The sequence below is a fragment of the Mycteria americana genome, chromosome 2 (genome assembly GCF_035582795.1).
Source record: "Mycteria americana isolate JAX WOST 10 ecotype Jacksonville Zoo and Gardens chromosome 2, USCA_MyAme_1.0, whole genome shotgun sequence".
Lineage (NCBI taxonomy): Eukaryota > Metazoa > Chordata > Aves > Ciconiiformes > Ciconiidae > Mycteria > Mycteria americana.
In genome coordinates, this window is record NC_134366.1 from 151,340,911 (window position 1) to 151,359,172 (window position 18,262).

The window sequence follows — 18,262 nt, forward strand, 5'->3', positions numbered from 1 at the left end:
TTTGATCATACTTGGTGAAGTATATGCCCATATCTTGCCAGAAGGACATTACATGTTACCAGTGAAAAGTTTCAACAGACTACAAGGAAACACCACAGGAGAAATCCAAGCACATGCTTCCAAACAAATATGCAGTAGTCCTTCTTAGTGAAATATGAAGGTTTTATAGATATGCTTGCAGGTATTTTTATTATTGCTAGTAGTCCCTAAGTCAGTTTTATTTAAATACATTTTTCAAGACACAAATGTATATATATAGCTTTTTTCCTTCAATACCAGCCTAAATGGGAAAGCTGAAATTTGTGCAAGGCAATGTATAGAGGCTAAGATGATGAGGGTTATGACTCTGTCTTTCAATTCAAGTACACTATAATATATTTATTTTATTAAACATAGTACCCATTTTATTAAAGACATAAATATATTTATATGTTAAATTCATACAGATTTTCTGTATTTTATTATCATTTGGGATGAAAAAGGCAGATTTCTAGAATATTTGGTCTGGTTAAATGCTGGAGCACTTAGATTCTAAGGTTTTTTCTAAAGCTACTTTCATGTTCCTGGATCTTTTATTAACACAATTGTAGAACAGAAAAGTCTGTAGTTGTCGTCAGATAAAACAGAACTTCATAACTTAAAATCATCAAAGGATTATTCTTTTAGTGGAAGTTTGAGTAAGTAAATGTGTTTGGAACCAAAGTAAATGGAAAGTTTATTTTGGATCCAAAGCTGGTACTTGCTTAGCCCTAGCCCTGGCTTGGTCATGATAGAATATTGCATGAAGATTTTGTGCACTGGAGTTGTGGTAAGCCATTAGTATTTAAGTGAAAAGACTTTCATACTTAACTATAAAAAGTTGTTTTTATTATTTAGTTGTCGTAGGATTTTATAAGCAGCCTTGAAGTCTTTTTGGCAGTTACGCTGTGTAGGAGGGCAATACCCACTTTTCACGTGTTCTTCATACTAATAGTTGCTAAAATTGTGGAGCAGTATAAACACAATTATTTTTAATTGGTTGTTAATGCTGAATTCCAGCGAGAATAATGAAGGATCTGTATTAAAAGCAAATGAATTAATGAGTAATGTTGCAATGAATGTCAACTAAATAAGTGTGTAATTATTACATATAAAACTTAGCCAGATATTCCACATGCCTCTAAATATCCCTGAAGTTATTTGAAAAAATGACTCTGTTTCCTGAAATTATTGAAAATAATATTTTCTTTAAAGTATATAACTTGTACAAAATTTTAGTCAAGTGAAACATTGATTGAAAGAACAGAAACGTAAGGATGAGATTGACTAGAGTTCCTGTTCTTTGAACAGTGGTCTTTATTCATGGGTCAGGAAGAGATTCTGTGACTTGTAACTTAGCAGTTACAGCTTTCAGCAGTTATGAGATAGGATGATTTCTTAAGTTGGTTACTTACCACAAACTGACAAAAAATGAAATTTTCCATAACTAAATAAAAACTTTTTAAAATCAAGCTTTCTGAGAAAGTAATAGGAATACTGTTTAGTGCCAAGACTTTAAGTGGTCAAAGAAAATGTAGCTGATCCTTATTATACTCATTTGTATGTACAGGTAGCCTGCTCTCTTAGTTCTCTTACTCATGTGCTCTGCTTTCCATTTATATAATTTTTACTTTTTGTCTAACTTCAAAACATGAATTTCTGGCCTCTTTTTTTAAATCTAAAGAACAGTGTGTGTCTAGCTCAACTGCAGATAGTCTAATTGATTAGAGCTAATTTGGATGTCAGCAGCTGAAGTACGGTCTTATGACTGCAACAGAACCCCTGCATATGATGTGTAATGGTGGTTCTTTGCAGCTTTGGGAGTCATTGCGAGATTATATCCTGTATCTGAAACTCCCAGAAAAACACATTAGCCTTTCTGACGAGAGCATATGATGGATAACAATTAATGAGGAGAGAGGCCACTTCCCAGGAGACATCTTTACGTGAGTGTCACTTGTGGGTCATCTTCAATGCCTCTAATTGTTTTTTACAGCTATAAAATGTGGGTTAGGGAAGGGAATCTCCTTATGGTATCACTGTCATGAAAAGCTGTAAAGACTCTTGTACAACCTATCCCTCTTCGTTGCGCTTGTGCAGGATAACAATGGCATGTCACTTGCTTTGTTTCACTCCCACCCACCCTCCTCAGTTAGGAAGACCTAATTCTTCTGCAGTATATATTTCACTGTTCTCTCTGTTGAGCAACATTCTCTTTTTATAAAATATGAATTAAAAATACTCCATTTATTCCAGTAACTTAATACTTTCCTTTTTATACAACAGACATCTTAAAGTCATTGCACTTTTTTAGGCTTATATATTAGTAAAAGCTGAGAGCAATATGCTTTGTGTAACTTTTTAAAAGTAGAAGGGAAAATACTGCTTACTTCATTGGTTTATCATTAGTGTATGTTACTTAGCATGTATAGGCCTTGACATAATAGAAATGAAAATAGGGAGTGATTCTGTTTCAAGAATTTGTAATAGTTCCTTCTCTTTAACACATGAATGTGTTCAGTATTGGCAAAAGAACACGTTGCTACCAAAACTGAAATAAGATCCTTGAAACAGAAAGGATGTTGCCATGGAAAAATGAAGTAACACTCAGTGCAGCTGCGAAGCATTAATGAATAGGATATTTTTTTAAAAGATCATTTGTGTTTGGTGTGGCTTGGAGGGTCCCAACCAGATGGTTTCCATGAACAGGATCTGACCCCCAGCTTGAGGACTTCTTACTGGCAGATTACTTCATTTTCTTTCCCTTGGATTGTCAGATCCTTACATTAATGCAAGATTTAGTGCTGCAGGTTTATATTCAGTTACATAAATCAGTCACATTTTACATTAAATTCACAATTTTAGACACACAGTTTAACAGTTATTTTAAAAGTGTAAAAAGATTTATATGATAGCTTTAATATATGCTATTGATGTAGTTTAATTTTAAGATATTTGGATTACATATATTTTAAAGCCCTTTCTGATTGGTGAAGCAATCTGTAGCACACATTCTCACTTTTGTCCAACATATAATGCCATCATTTTAGGTGCACTCTTCCATTCCTTCACTGGAACTTGTTATTAGACAGATCTCCAGATTCTGTCAGATAAATGTACACAGATTCTATTAAGTTGATAGTTGTGTGTAAGCAGAATCTGCCTCTGAGAAGTTCAACAGGTGCAATTCAATTTTGCACTTATTGGGCCCTTGTGTATCCAAGTTGGCAATTTCTTATGTAATTATAATAATTGCATGATTTGCCCTAAAATGTGGAATTTTGCTGTGTGTTCATTGTGTTGGCCTTTGAGATCCTGCAGTAATGTTTTGCAAAATTCATTTATTCATATAAAACTTTAAATGAAACACAAGTAAGCAAACCATATCTGTAAACAAATCTGTAATATTACATATGGAGGGCCTGATGCTATCATGTAAACCCCACCAAATTCATGGTACAACTCCCATTCAGTTGTTTGAAAATGAATGGCAAAGTAATGCCTATGTAAATAGGAGTTTCCCTCAGGCATCTGAAGGAGTGAAACTGTTGTGATTTCACTTCAATATTCTTGATATGGCAAAGTAAAATAAAACAAAAATAATCTGAAGAACTTGTCTTCGGTACAAAGCTGTACTGAACTGTAAATTAAGCGTGAAAACTCTGCTGAGTATTGAGATCTCTTCTCAAGAGTACGTTGTAAAACATCTCCTGTAGATCCTGCTGCTGGTAGTGTGATGAAGTATAGTATCTCTCCAAGTTGGTGGAATTTTTGGATTATTATTACCACATGGTTTGTATATCCAGGCAACATTTGATGTTAATCATCATAGATATATATATGAAGAATGGGTGATTTGTTATATACTCAGCAAATGCACTGATAAAACAAAAGTTATACTGATGATAAGTTCTTTTGTCATCTATTTATCATTATCCCACAATGGCTTGACCTGCAACCTATTACTAATAGACCAGAAAATGATCTAATGTGTCACTGTAAAAATCTTTGCAAATTGACACAATGACTAATTTACCAGTTTAAAAAAAAATCCAAATCCATTACATCTGTAACAATACACTGTTGCTTTTCATCCAATATAAATAAAGTACTCTCTGCAACCTTGGATCAATAAACTACTTATCAAAGATGTAATTAACTTCATTTTACAACTCAAACAGTTCTAAAACTAGAAACAAACACAGACTTCATGTAACAATGTATTTATTTTTGCAAAATTCTACTTATATTTTTCTGCAGTGAATTCTTGTCAGTTTGTCTAAGCAAAAGGGCACAAAAATGCTGAAATAAAGATGAATATCTGGGTTCTCCTCACTAGGTTGGCAAAATACTTACGGTGCTGAGGAATTCCAGCTCTATTGCAAATCACTGTTGTGGTCTTGAGGGACTATTAGCCTTCAGGGGAGGGTATGGAGTACATACCTTGGTTATCAGTTTTAAGCTGTGATGTCTTTAATGATGTCAAATTGAAAAACTCTGTTATGTAAGTTTACAGCAAACAAATGTTCTTTTATCACAGCTACAAACAACATCTTGTGTCCAACATTTTGTACACTAGACTTTTCCAAACAATGTGAAGAAATGGACTGAATCACAGTTTGTACTCATTTAACAAAGCGTTCAAGTGTGCAGGCTGTTAGGGCTATTTGATATCCAGGTGCAGAATATTACGTGTAAGAGCCAAGGAAGACTAACAGTCTGCAGCTTACACCGCCTCCAAGTTAACAAGTAGTGATGAGTTCAGTTCTTGGTTTGGGCTCACTCCGCCTTGCTAGAAGTTCATAAGGAGATGGCAGAATGGTCAGAAATGTTTCAGGGTAACAGCATTGCTTGAAAATAAAGAACAAAAGAGTGCTATTTCATGTGAAATCATATGCAGTACTTCTGATTTGCAATGAAAACAGGACAAAAGCTGTATAAACTTTGTGAACTGTATTCATTTCTCTTTGTGTATATATGCACCTATCCATTTGTTTTAAAGTCAGTTTTCCACTTCAGTTTCTATTTTTCCTAGTGTATCTGATGATTAACCTTTTTGTTGACTGCAAAGTGAAGACAGAATTTTCACTGAAATAGGTCTTTATAGAAGTCTTTATAGAAAGTAACAGCATATAAAATGTTGGTTAGTTCTAGAGGCTTAGTTATTGCTAACAAAAGCTAATGATGCAAAAAGAGGACTTTCTCAGCTTTATTGTGAGAACGTTTTCTGACTCAATTACGCTTCTTGTAAAAAGCTGTTGAAACGTAGATAGATGTATGTTCAGTTTATATGGCAACACCTTTCTGATTAGATTTACAGACCAAAATCACACTTTTTCTTCCCTTCCCTCCCTTAATCATAATTTACAAGAATATATTATTTTCCAACAATGTGTCATCTTTTCTCTTAATTCAACTAAAAGCTAAGACTATTCTTAATCAACTGTGATGAATGAGTAACTTGAGATTTTGTACCAAGATGAATACTCCACATCAGGGGAAAAAATGGTAATCTGTTTCTGAGAAATCTTTCTTGGCTTTGTTTTTTCAGCTTGAAGTGCAATCTTGTTGTGTATTCCTTCCGAATGACAGCCTGCCTTCCCCAAGTACTATTGTATCGGGCGACATTCCCGGGACTGTGCGAAGCTGGTACCATGGGCAGGCCAGTATGCCTGGCACACTTGTCGTCTGCTTGCCCCAGATAAAGATTATGAGTGCTGGACACAAACACATGGAACCGTTGCAGGAAATTCCATTTGTTGTGCTGAGACCCATCCTGGAAGAAGGTAGTGTGATAAACTCAAAAAAAGCTTACTCTTTAACTTCCATTTTTAAGTATTATGAAAGTTATCTTCATTTTATGTTGAAAACTTCTGATGTTGTGCTGCTTTTTTAGCAGTATGTTATTGATGGCTAGAAATACTAATGACAAGGTTTGCCCCACAGAGATCAAAGTGAAACTCATCATCAAAGAGCTAGTTCTGTGACATGTTTTGTATGTTTGGTGAAGCCAAAAGAATTCAGATGTGCAACTTTTACCTTCATTGGTTTTGTCATTCGAGTTGCTGTGTAGCCACAAACAGTTGGTTTGACACAACAGGAGGGGGCAGTGAGTTGTGAATTCCAAGGCAGAATGGAGGCAGGTTAGGATAAACTTCTCATGCCACCTTTACTAGGAAAAAAAAAAAAAAGTCTTGGATCTAACATTCAGACTTGACATTAGGAAAAGGTTCTTCACTGAGAGGGTGGTCAGTCCCTGGAACAGGCTCCCCAGGGAGGTGGTCGTTGCACCAACCCTGGCAGAGTTCAGGGAGTGTCTGGATGACACTCTTAGTCATATGGTTTAGTTTTAGGTAGTCCTGTGAGGAGCAGGGAGTTGGACTTGATGATCCTTATGGGTCCCTTCCAACTCGAGATATTCTGTGATTCCATGTAAGATGAGAAAAGAAATTCATAAATATAGCAGATTACCAAAAGAAAAGAAGGAGACTTTATTGGTCATCATGATAGGCAACAATTGTGTTCTGGTTTGTGTCTGTAGGGATTGTAGTGAGGTTTTTGTAGAGATTTGAAGAAAAAAATTGAGAAGGCTTGTATGAGTGTTTATGGGGGGATGCTCTTGTGCATAGGCTAAGGATGAGAAAAAGTACGGTAGTTCTTATTTGAAAAGCTAATATTTGAGGCCAGGTTGGATGGGGCTTTGAGCAACCTGGTCTAGTGAAAGGTGTCCCTACCCATGGCAGGGGGGTTGGAACTGGATGATCTTTAAGGTCACTTCCAACCCAAACCATTCTATGATTCTATGGTAGAGGTTTGAGTTGTAGACCAATTTGAGGAAAGAATTAGCTGTTAAAATTCCATAACTGACTGCGAAATGAAAGGAGGGAATAAGCTGTAAAGGACCTAGCAAGTGAAAACAAGCTGCTTATGTTCAATATGATTTTTTTTAAAGCTAGAGGCCTTAGAAATGATCAAAGTAAATGGATTTGCAGCAGTATTCTGAAGGAATACTGATGTAAAAATCTTGTTCTACAGATATTCACATGAAAATTGTTTATTGGAAATAGGTGAGGCAAGTATCCCAAACAGTCTTGAGTCTTGGGGTTTGGGTTTATTTTAATGATATCCATGAGATTTAGCCTTATAACCAAGTTTAAAATTTCATGGAAATGCCAGTTGTTGTGGTTGAAGCCCAGCAGGCAGCTCAGCCCCACACAGCCACTCGCTCACTCCCGCTTAGCAGGATGAGGAGAGAATTGGAAGGGTAAAAGTGAGAACTCGTGGGTTGAGATAAAGACAATTTATTAGGTAAAGCAAAAGCTGCATGTGCAAGCAAAGCAAAATAAGGAATTAATTTGCTACTTCCCATCGGCAGTCAGGTGTTCAGCCATTTCCGGGAAAGCAGGGCTCCATCACATGTAACGGTTACCTGGGAAGACAAATGCCATCAATCCAAATGTCCTTCCCCTTCCTCCTCCTTCCCCCAGCTTTTATTGCTGAGCACAACGCCATATGGTCTGGAATATCCCTTTGGTCAGTTGGGGTCAGCTGTCCCAGCTGTGTCCCCTCCCAACTTCTTGTGCACCCCCAGCCTACTCGCTGGTGGGGTGGGATGAGAAGCAGAAAACACCTTGACTCTGTGTAAGCACTGCTCAGCAATAACTAAACATCCCCATGTTATCAACAGTTTCATCACAAATCCAAAACATAGCACCGTACTAACTACTATGAAGAAAATGAAGTCTATCCCAGCCAAAACCAGTACATTGGTGTACAGTTAGTTCATTATTGTATTCTTGACCTATATTATTTGGCAATAATTGTTGCCGTTTTGTGTATTTGTTCTAAGATGAAGAGAGGGAGATGCAGCAATTGTTCCATTGCTTTTGTGACAGCATTTTCTGGGAAAATTACTGTGTTTTCTGCAGACTTATTGGTGAAACATAAACAATTATAAAGGGTATGCTTTGAAAAATTAAGTCAAAAGCACATTCAAGAGCTACTCCTTGCTCCCACCATCTGAAATTCGTTTGGATTTATAACAGTGTTTTCCCTCTCCGTTTGTTCTGCCACTTATATTGGACCCTTCTACTCCTTCCTGTATTTTACCTTAACTCATAGCAACAAAAATAAAATTGTAGTTTTTAATACTGAAGGTCATATTAGAGATGCTGCCAACTGAAAAGAAAAAAAAACCGAGAGAGAGAGAGAAAGGTATATGTGTTTTTCCTAATAACTTTCAGTAGGAATGATCTAATTTGCTAATCATAGTGACAGATAAAAGATAAATAAATTTAACCAAAGTCTTTTGTTTGTTTTAAACTGATGATGTAATTTAAACCATTTATGAAAGTAAGAAGTCATTTGAATTTTGTCAAACCCAGATTTGAAGGAAAGATCCTAGTGAGAGAAAAGAATCCCCCTGGTTGGGAAAAAGCCTATGGTAAGGAATTTATTTGTGTGTGGCTTTGTGCTCTGGGAATAATGCCAAACAGAAGTTCTCACAATCTTGATATTTTTGATTCTCTAATGGAGCTGTTGCCTTCTCCCATGCCAAAACTCCCCCTTAAACAGACTATTAAAAAGGTTTTTTTCAAAGCTTTTAAGTCACCTTCTGTGTTTCTTCCCATGTAGAGGTAAATAATATTTATGGACTTTTATTGGGAGAGTCTCTTAATTTGCATTCTGTCTTTGAACAAGACTCCAGGGACATACCGTCATTCTTAAGACATGTTACCATCTCTCTCAAATTATATTTATTCAGCCTTGCTTTTCCTGGAAACTATTTTTGAATCATTCCTTCTTTTATAAAGAAGATCTAAGTAAAAGGCTTGTTTACAAGGATGCATTGTTACTTTTAAGAAAGCTGTGTGCTCACTCATGTATTTTTCTTATTACATGAAAAACTGAAAGAGGAGGAAAAAGGAGCATTCATACTGTCATTTGGGGATATTGCAGCCTAGTCACAGAGACTTATTGACCTCAGGATACTGTGACCTCAACATACTGTGAAGATAGCTTATACAATATCCCACAATCAGGTCTTTCCATTTGTTTTCAGAGTTCTGATACATTTCTTTTCTGAGGTAATTGTAGTTTGTAGGAATACTTAAAAGAACATTTTAAGTACAGTACTTCGATTCAGAAACATAGCTTAGTCATACTAAGTAACTTATGAACAGAAATGGATTTATCTATGTAAAGAATGAGATAATCTATTGAACTTTTGTTGAATAAGAAATACAACTAGGTAAGTTCATAACAAGGTATTAAATTACATTAAGTATTATCTTTAAGGTTCAAATCAATCAGGTGATAGGTCCATGAGGTAGTATTCACTGAAGGTGTTAAAACAGAATCACAGAATCATAGACATAGAGCAGCTGGTTGGAAGGGACCTTGAATAATCATCTGGTCCAAACTTTCATGGCAAAGGGAGCCTAGATGAGATTATCCAGCATCCTTTCCAGTTGCATCTTGAAAACCTCCACATCCCTGTGCTATTTGTAGCTGCCCTTTAAGGAACTGCTTAGGGCGAGTTGTGACTTTCTGTGTGTGCTTGTATACATCCAACTTCAAATACTTGACAATTCATGTATATATTTTCTAAGTCCCAACCTCTAGTGATAGGATAAAATGTGGTAAATCTACAGTCAGACAAAATATTTTGTTATGATCAGGACTTCTGGACTGCGAAGTGGTCTTCCAAAAATTTAAAATGTTGTAATAGGAAAATAAATTGAAGACATGAAGGGAACTAAAATTTTTCTTCGGATAAAGCACTAAGCTTTAGAGTAATAATGAGAACATATTTGGCATCTATTAATTCTTCCTGTGTTTAGAAGTTTACATTTTTAATTATTTTAATTTATAATCTTTTCCTGGTTTCCACTTGTAAACTAGTTACTGGTTTTTTGACTCTGTTCTCCCTGCTTCAATTTTATTTTCTTTTTTTTTTTTTTTTTTTTTTTTAAATAATCCTTAGCTGACACATGTAAAATGTTCCTCTTTGGGTTCATACCAGTAACTTTTATGAATCCATCTTCCATCTTTATAAAAATGTTTGGTTAGGTCAGATACAGTGAGATACAGATATCTAGGTAAGACACAGTAAAAGACATTTTAGAAACCAATGATCAAAATATCTTAAATTTGTTGTTGATATTGCTAGATATCATATTCACATTCTCATCTGGATAGCAGTATACTGACAATCATGTAAATCACTGTATTCCAAACATTTAAATCTGAGAGATGGCTTTTGTTTGTGAAATATGACAAATTATATAATCTCGCAGATTTTTGTAGCATATGTTTAAACTCAGTAAGTTGTCAACTGATTTGTAGGAAATAGAAAATTAGGGCTTCTAACACTAGTGTGTGAATTAATTGCAATGAAATGTATTGGTCATAAACTACTACAGTATAATAGAAGCATATATATTTCAACCTGCAAAAAAAATATTTGAAGTAGAGCAGCAGTATGCTGGCATTCTTAGAAGTTATCCTCTTGCATTACATTTTAAAAAATGCTCAACTTCAATATAATAACTGAAAAATAATTTCTGTAAATAGTGAGGTGAATATTTAACATTCAAATAGTGTGCTATTTGAGTTTATATTCAATGTCACCATCTGTAAAACATGGTAATTATTGTATTTAACTTATCTGTTATGGATAATGACCTTATAAAATTAGTTCTCACATTTTAGTGACATTCTTCAGTATCTGAATAGCAATGAAGTTCTGCATAAACAACTTGTTAATATTGTGTTCAGCTGTTAGAGTTTTCTAGTAGCTGGGTTTAAGTTAGAAATGCCTGTGTGTGCTTACATTTGAAGTCTGCGGAACTAAATCTCGTCTGCTGAAAGTGAGCTCTGGACTTGGGCAGAGCCCTTAGGGCTTTCGACTGGGTGCACCTAGGATTATGCAGCCGTACAGCTGCTTTCCTGTTGCATGACTGGAAGGAAGTACAAGAGTAACCTAACATGTAATGATTGCAGTATCTTTTAAACATTGCGAGTTGCATGAGCGTGTGAACGCATTGGAAATCCATGTAAAGACCCTGTAATGTGGGTACTGAAAGGGAAATGAAGACAGAATAGTCAAGATGCTTTTTGAAGGTTGCAAAGGATACCTTTAGCAAGCCTGGGAATAGATCCCAGATCTTATGCATGATAAAGCTTTCATGATCTCTCTCCTACCATTACTAATTTTAAAGAAACAAAATTTCTCTTTTGTACAACTGTCAACATTGTATGCACAACACTGTGTACAACTGCCACTTCTGCAATCTGGTTTTTAAAATAAAGAGAAGTGTCATATAAAAGTAAGAGCAAATATATAACAATTATTAGTAGTTAAGTACATTTATCAATATTGTATGTCATGCATATGGAAAGGCTTATAATGAGCATTAACTCTAGCTAAGAAACAAAGTGCATCAAATAACTACCAGAGAAAGTGCTTGCACATAGCAAAATTTGAAAGTATACATATCAGAAAAATTACTCAAACACTGTGTAGGAAAGGAGTCTTGCTAAACTATTGCAAATAGCAGATAAATTATGAATGCCAATTCTTTGTAAATTGGCTGGTGTTTGGGTCAGTCAACTGCCAAAGATCTGAAAGGGGTATTTATAAATTTAAGAAGTTATCAAAGCAGTTGAAATATCTTAATGAATACATTTTCAAGTTTTTAAAATCAATAGTGATGTTTGAAGAAATTAAAAATAAGGATTTATGAGAGCAGTAGGTCAGGAGTTAACCAGAATCTTCAACCATACTAGGGGTCTTTCAGGTGTATCTTCTATAATCTTGCCCATAAGATATGTGAGGCAAGCTCTACTTCCACTGAAGGCAATGTCAAGTTTACTTATGATATATTTCAGTGTAAAAGAATCTCAGTAATTGGGTGACAAAACAATAGTATACATGGGTGGGAAAGTTAGATGTAGAGAAAATATCTGCCAGATGTGGCACTGGCTCTTCCTTCCTTCCTACTAATAAATCGTTTTTGAAATAAATCCTATAAACAATGTTGCTTTTGATGTTTAGACACTTTGAATTAATTATTTAAATAGTTTCATAAAACCAATCTGCAAATGAATGCAGGTAAAGTTTTTTTAAAAAACAAATAAAGCAAACAGGTAAAACAACAAAACAAGGATTTATCGGGTGGACAGTTCCGGTATAATGTTAGAATGGTCACATAGTGTGTATGGAGCTGAAGATGAGGTAATTGATGACATTGGGGAATTTTGTAGTTGTAAATCTGCCATATCTTTACTACAGTGTTTGTTCAGCATACTGTGGTTTCTGTACATGGATAAAATTTGATCGGTGTTTTCCTTTTAAGGTAGATAATGTATGCAGCATAGTAGAGTTAGCGTTCAGTATTTTCTTTGGAGATTCTTTCTTTCTAATCCATGAAATATAAATGATGTTAATTTACTGTGGTGGTCACAGAGAAAAACAAAGTTCATGCGTAGTAATTAGAAACATGTCATTAGAGTTGACTTCGCATTTGAATTTTTTCCATCTATTACAATTAATATTTTGTATTTCTTGGCTGACTGAACTTGGAAAAAATACAGATTGCTAACTACTTTTAAATTTCTAATCTGAAACCTTTCCAAAATATTTTCAAGTTACTTTGGCTGAGCTGAATTCTTCAGTATGCAATAGCTTCCAAATAAACTACTGAAGTTTTCAGTTCTTTCTTAGGATGAGACACACAGACTCTCCTGATATATACTCCTGACCATATAAATTTATTGCTGGTGCCACCTGTGGAAGAAACAATAGAACTCTTATGAAAATAATATGGTAAAAAGATGTTTAGATCCAGCTTTATTTTAACTTCAAAACTTTTCTGAAGTTTCTTTTAAATAATCACAGTTAACACTTAATTTGTGCTATTTCTTAGCGATGTGATTTCTCAGCAGGACAGTGTTGACTGGAGGCCACACCAGGCAGCAAACACACTCTCCATATATTGTTTAAATACACTGATTTGAATTCTTTATTGCCGTGTGAGACTCCAAGGGCCTATCCCACTGTACATTTGTATTTGTCTGCCATCTTCTATTCTCATTCTCAAGACTGTTTCCCATGCTTCTGGGGTATTAGAATAATTTGAGCTCTTCTCACCCATGACTCCAGGCCCAAATCTTGGAAAATAAAACCTCATACCAAATAATATTCTGAATTTTGATATAGGAAGGCGAACTTTTCGCCTTCTCTTCCTCCAAATGAATGTGCTCTGTACAAAGATGAAGACTGTTTCAGCCCAGGCTGAGATTTGTGGGTGCTCACCAGCCTGCTGTGTTTGGATCTGAGACTGCATCCAGCCACTTTTACGTTACTTTGAATCGGGGCAGGCAGTTTCTCTTGGTGGATTGAAAGTTCACATGCTGGGCACAGACTTTTTGTCATTCAAGTGGAGACAAGAAGGCTCAACCTTCTCAGCAGAAAATCTGATAAATGGAATGATGAAGACTTTCTTTAGAAGAAAAAAAACCAAACCTGAAATAATTGTTATGCTCTTATACTTCTAAAGAGCAAAAAAACATACCTCTTTCAGGTAAAATGAGAATTACCCACGTATCTTTCATTGTCTCATTTTCCTCACTTCTGTTGAGCATTCTTTCAGTTTTGGTTCAGTGTCTCTTGCTGAGCCTAAATTCTTTCTTCAGGACCCAGTTATCATATGTATGATTGTATTGGGTTTACATGGCAAGGTTTTGGTAGCGGGGAGGACTGCAGGGGTGGTTTCTGTGAGAAGATGCCAGAAGCTGCCCCCATGTCTGACAGAGCCAGTTCCAGCTGGCTCCCAGACAGACCCGCCGCTGGCCAAGGCTGAGCCCATCAGCGATGTTGGCAGTGCCTCTGTGATAACATATTTAAGAAGGGGAAAAAAACTGCTACACAACAGCAGCTGGGAGAGAGGAGTGAGAATATATGAGAGAAATAACTATGCAGATACCAAGGTCAGTGAAGAAAGAGGGAGAGAAGGTGCTCTGGGCACCAGAGCAGAGGTTCCCTTGCAGCCTGTGGTGAAGACCATGGTGACACAGGCTGTGCCCCTGCAGTCCATGGAGGTCCACAGTGGACCAGATAGCCACCTGCAGCTAATGGAGGACCCCACCACACCAGAGCAGGTGGATGAATCCTGAAGGAGGCTGTGACTCTGTGCTGGATCAGGCTCCTGGTAGGACCTGTGATCCTGTGGAGAGGAGCCCAGGCTGGAGCAGGTTTTCTGGCAGGGAGGGAAGTTGAGCCCAGGAAGAAGGGAGGGGTGGGGGGAAGGTGATTTTAGATTTGTTCTTATTTCTCATTATCCTGCTCTGGTGTTGATTGGCAATAAATTAAATTAATTTCCCCAAGTTGAGTCTGTATTGATGGTAATTGGTGGGTGATCTCCCTGTACTTATCTCGACCCCCGTGCCTTTTGTCGTATTTTCTCTCCCCTGTCCAATTGAAGAGGGGGAGTGACAGAGCAGCTTGGTGGGCACCTGGTGGCCAGCCAAGGTCAAACCCACCACAGGGATTCGGCTTCAGTTTACATAGTCTGTGTTCTCAGTTCCTTTCAACTCTAGCTGGTAGAACTGTTGAAGGTTTTCTCTCACTAAAAAGAGTTCCTGTTGGCTTTTTAAAGACCTACCCAAATAATTCTGTCTGTGGTCCTGCTTTGTAAACTTTTCTTCTCCATCTATTGACAGTCTAAAGAAAACAGATTGTGGTGAAGTTGCAGCTATTTTGTTGTTCAGCTGGACACTGCCAATTCCCTCACTGATTATTCTTGATAATGATTCATGGTAGGCTGCCAGGCACTTCTCTGGGTAGGTCCCCTCCTAAATAGAAGAAATTAAGTTCTCAGTGTATGTCTGTAGTAATTCGTTTTTACAAAATCCATCACCATTCTGTTCCTAGGAAGTTAAGTGGAGGCAGTGGAAAGAGCTGCAGTGTGATCAAGGTCTCACTTACCTGAGCAGTGCATTGGGATAGGCTTCACCCTGTGGCACCACTCTATTGAGATGCAAGCTGTAAAATTTTGGAAGAAAGATAATTCTCCTTTTTAGTATTGAAACCTGTAGACATTTATAAGTATATAATGTAAGGAACTGCCTCTGCCATCCGTATGCTGAAATAAGTGGGGAGTGGTTTCAGGATACTCCTCAGCTTGAGGAAAATCATATAAAGCAAAACCAATGTTCTTTAAAGACTATGTTGTACACGTTTGTTCACAGTTTGGGGTTAAAATTCCCAATGGATTTCAATTTTTTAAAAGTTGTAAAAAAGTAATGCTATTGTTTACATTTCAAGGTATAGAATGGAATTGATGGTTGAGTTATATTTGTGAGAGTTTGGGATCAATTTAATGGTTGCTGATTGCACTTGCTGACTTCTAAGGGGCTTTAGGATAAGGCCTTTACTGAATTTTGAGAAAATAATAGCCTAGTTTTTATTATGCAATTACTTAACTGTTTTCCCTTCTTTTTAATCATTAGGTGATGCTTTTCCGTGGACTATTAGTCTGCATCATTTCAGTATATATACTCTTCTTGGACAACAGATGACACTTAATTTAGTGGAACCAATGGGCTGTACTTCTACTTTAGCTGTTACTTCACAGAAACTGCTTGCTTCGGGGCCAGAATCCAGACATTCATTTGTTGTCTGCCTCCATGTCGACCTTGAGTCACTTGAAATAAAGTGCTCCAACCCCCAGGTTGGTACATTTAATTGATTTATGAAAGGAAATGAAAAATAACTCGATTTAATTACAATTGTTCTGCATTTTGTTGAAGAGGGTCTCTTCTGTCTTAATTTTTTTTTTTAACTGGGCCATCAAGAACAAGGTGCTTAGATTAAGATTTGCTTTGAAGCGCTCTCAAGTTTTGTAATTTAAACTCTTCTCAAAATGTAATAGCTACAGTATAAATGCATCTTTTGGCTGATGGAGTGAAATGAATTGCAGATGTACCATTAAATGCTATAGTGCTGTTCTGCTGTCACTGTGGATTCATATATTGAAGTGGTTTAATGTAATTTTTTACCATATTTTCATAGAAGTAACGTTTATTCGAACATAAAATGTTTTTTAGGCAAACAATGGTATCCTTTGTTAAAGGAAAAAAAAAAACCCCAGATGAATGTGTGTAAACAAAAGTTACCACCTCATTATGTTTATTAAAAGGCAAAGGTGTTGCTAGATTTTCAGAAAGTGCACCCTGTATTTTACTGATCCTGGATCAAGTTTGCTGTAGTTCCAAATAGAGCAGGTTTTCTATGGAAAATTTTGAGTAATCTTTACTGCAACTTGAATAACACTTTCCTGACAGTTGCAACATTTCCAGTGGTGCTGGAGAGAACACTCTTGTTCTTGGGAGCTGCAGATCTGTTGAGGTCTGAGTAGGGCTCTGCATTCATATGCTATCTGCTCCAAAGTTTTAGCCATATGTACGATTTTTTCAAAGGACATCATGGACAAAATGGACTGTTTATTGCTTCATTTAATAGAAAGAAAGGGAAAGAACACAGAGTATTATAGCTTTGATCTGATAGACAGCACATCATGTTTGTAAAGATTTATGGATCTATGGCCTAAGTCTGGGAAAGCTAAAGCTAAGGTGGTTGGTGTAATTTTAATGTTATCCCTTGTGTGTACTCATTACAATATGTTTCTCAGTCACATGCAATTTTTCCCTTGCTTCATTCCGCATTCTATGAATGAAACAAGTGCTACGTATTGATTTTATCCTCAGTTTGTGGTCTCCTGCCCCATTCACTGCCTTCATCCAAGTTATTTCTGACTCATTTGCTATATGCTATTGTCTTCTGTACTGGATGGGCTCACAGTCACTAGAAAGAGGGTTAGTAGAGTGAGATTGCATGCTGGACATGGCAAATTAAAATTTAAAATTGAGCAGCCTCAACAAGATCTACTCAGACTTGTAAAGCTGTATGACGGGTGTGTTTGCACATATAAAGGGTTGTCACTGTGTTATAAATATCTAAATAGGAAAGGACAAAATTATTATTTTGCTGACAGTTTTATATTTAAAGACTTCTGAAAGCTTTACTTTGCAACTTTGTGGTATTTCCATTTAATGAATAATATTTTGAGATGTTCATGTAGCAAAAAGTTTGCTACATTTGATCAGTACACTCTCAGTGAAATTCCAGCAAGTTGTCTGATCAACTCTGATTTTTCTAAATCTCCAAATGTATTACTCAGGGTTAATATATGTAATACATTAATAGTATTAATTTATAAGTGGAATGGCATTGTTATAAGTGGAAGCCTTATCTAAATTTGAGTTGCAAATTAAAAAGAAAAATGGTGTAAGTAAAACACATTTTCAAGCTTTCCTACCAAAGTGTGATCAAATAATTTGTTTTGTAAGCTGTAAGAAAATATTTGCAGTAAAAAAAAATTAAATTGCAAGCTTCATGTAAATCATATTACAAGTATAGTGAAATGTTGAAAAGTTCAAGTTGTACAGTGGAATATCAGACCAAATATTGTTGTCTTAAAGGATGTCCTTGTACACAGCAATGTTATTCATTTACTGAAGAGTTACAATGACCAAAAGGATGTGGACAAATTATTTTAGTTTAGTGAAGGTTCTTTCTGTACTTTCTCCCTTACATCTGCCTTATTTGTCCTTTCGGCTTTACTTATGCAAAAGGAGAAAAAAACCCATCAGTCTTTAACCAGATGTTCAAGAACAGAAGACGGAAAATACAATTACATAAACAGCATTTGATAGTTATAAATTCACAGTAGAGTAACTATGAAATTTGATTCTTTGGAATGACGGGCTGTATTTTGTCTATAGATGACAGCCTTAAAGTAGGTGATACTTAGTGAATTTGTTAAATGGTAGCAAAGGTGAAGTATTTTACTATATGACTATGAAGATTTGATATGAAATCATGTTCTGATGGCTGCATCCCTTTAAAGTCAATAGATACTTCCAGTGTGCAAAATTGCCAGGATACTGCCTTTGTTGTAGTTTTAAATTGTGTAGTATTGTGTTATTTTTTAAGTATAAAATGCTGTAACGTACTGAACGTTACAGATTTTGCCAAGTAGTCAGTGGGGTCTTACTGAGTTATGTGTGGTTTTGCTGGGGAGGGGGTGGAAGCAGTGAGAGAGGAAACTTTTCTTAACAAACACTGGCAGAGTTATTCCTATTTTTGTCATACCATTTTTCTTCTCTTGAATAGAGTGTA

The 18,262-nt window shown here is 36.1% G+C and overlaps 1 protein-coding gene across 10 annotated transcripts in view; it reads left to right on the top strand.

Moving 5' to 3' along the window:
* Window positions 1-18,262, top strand: part of VPS13B (vacuolar protein sorting 13 homolog B) — a 491,276-nt gene that overhangs the window by 246,427 nt on the left and 226,587 nt on the right. For all 10 annotated transcript variants that reach the window (XM_075495027.1, XM_075495031.1, XM_075495030.1 and 7 more), the window contains 2 exons: window positions 5,570-5,804; window positions 15,532-15,752. In XM_075495027.1, the coding sequence (XP_075351142.1) occupies window positions 5,570-5,804; window positions 15,532-15,752 (456 nt within the window). The remainder of the gene's footprint in view (window positions 1-5,569; window positions 5,805-15,531; window positions 15,753-18,262) is intronic.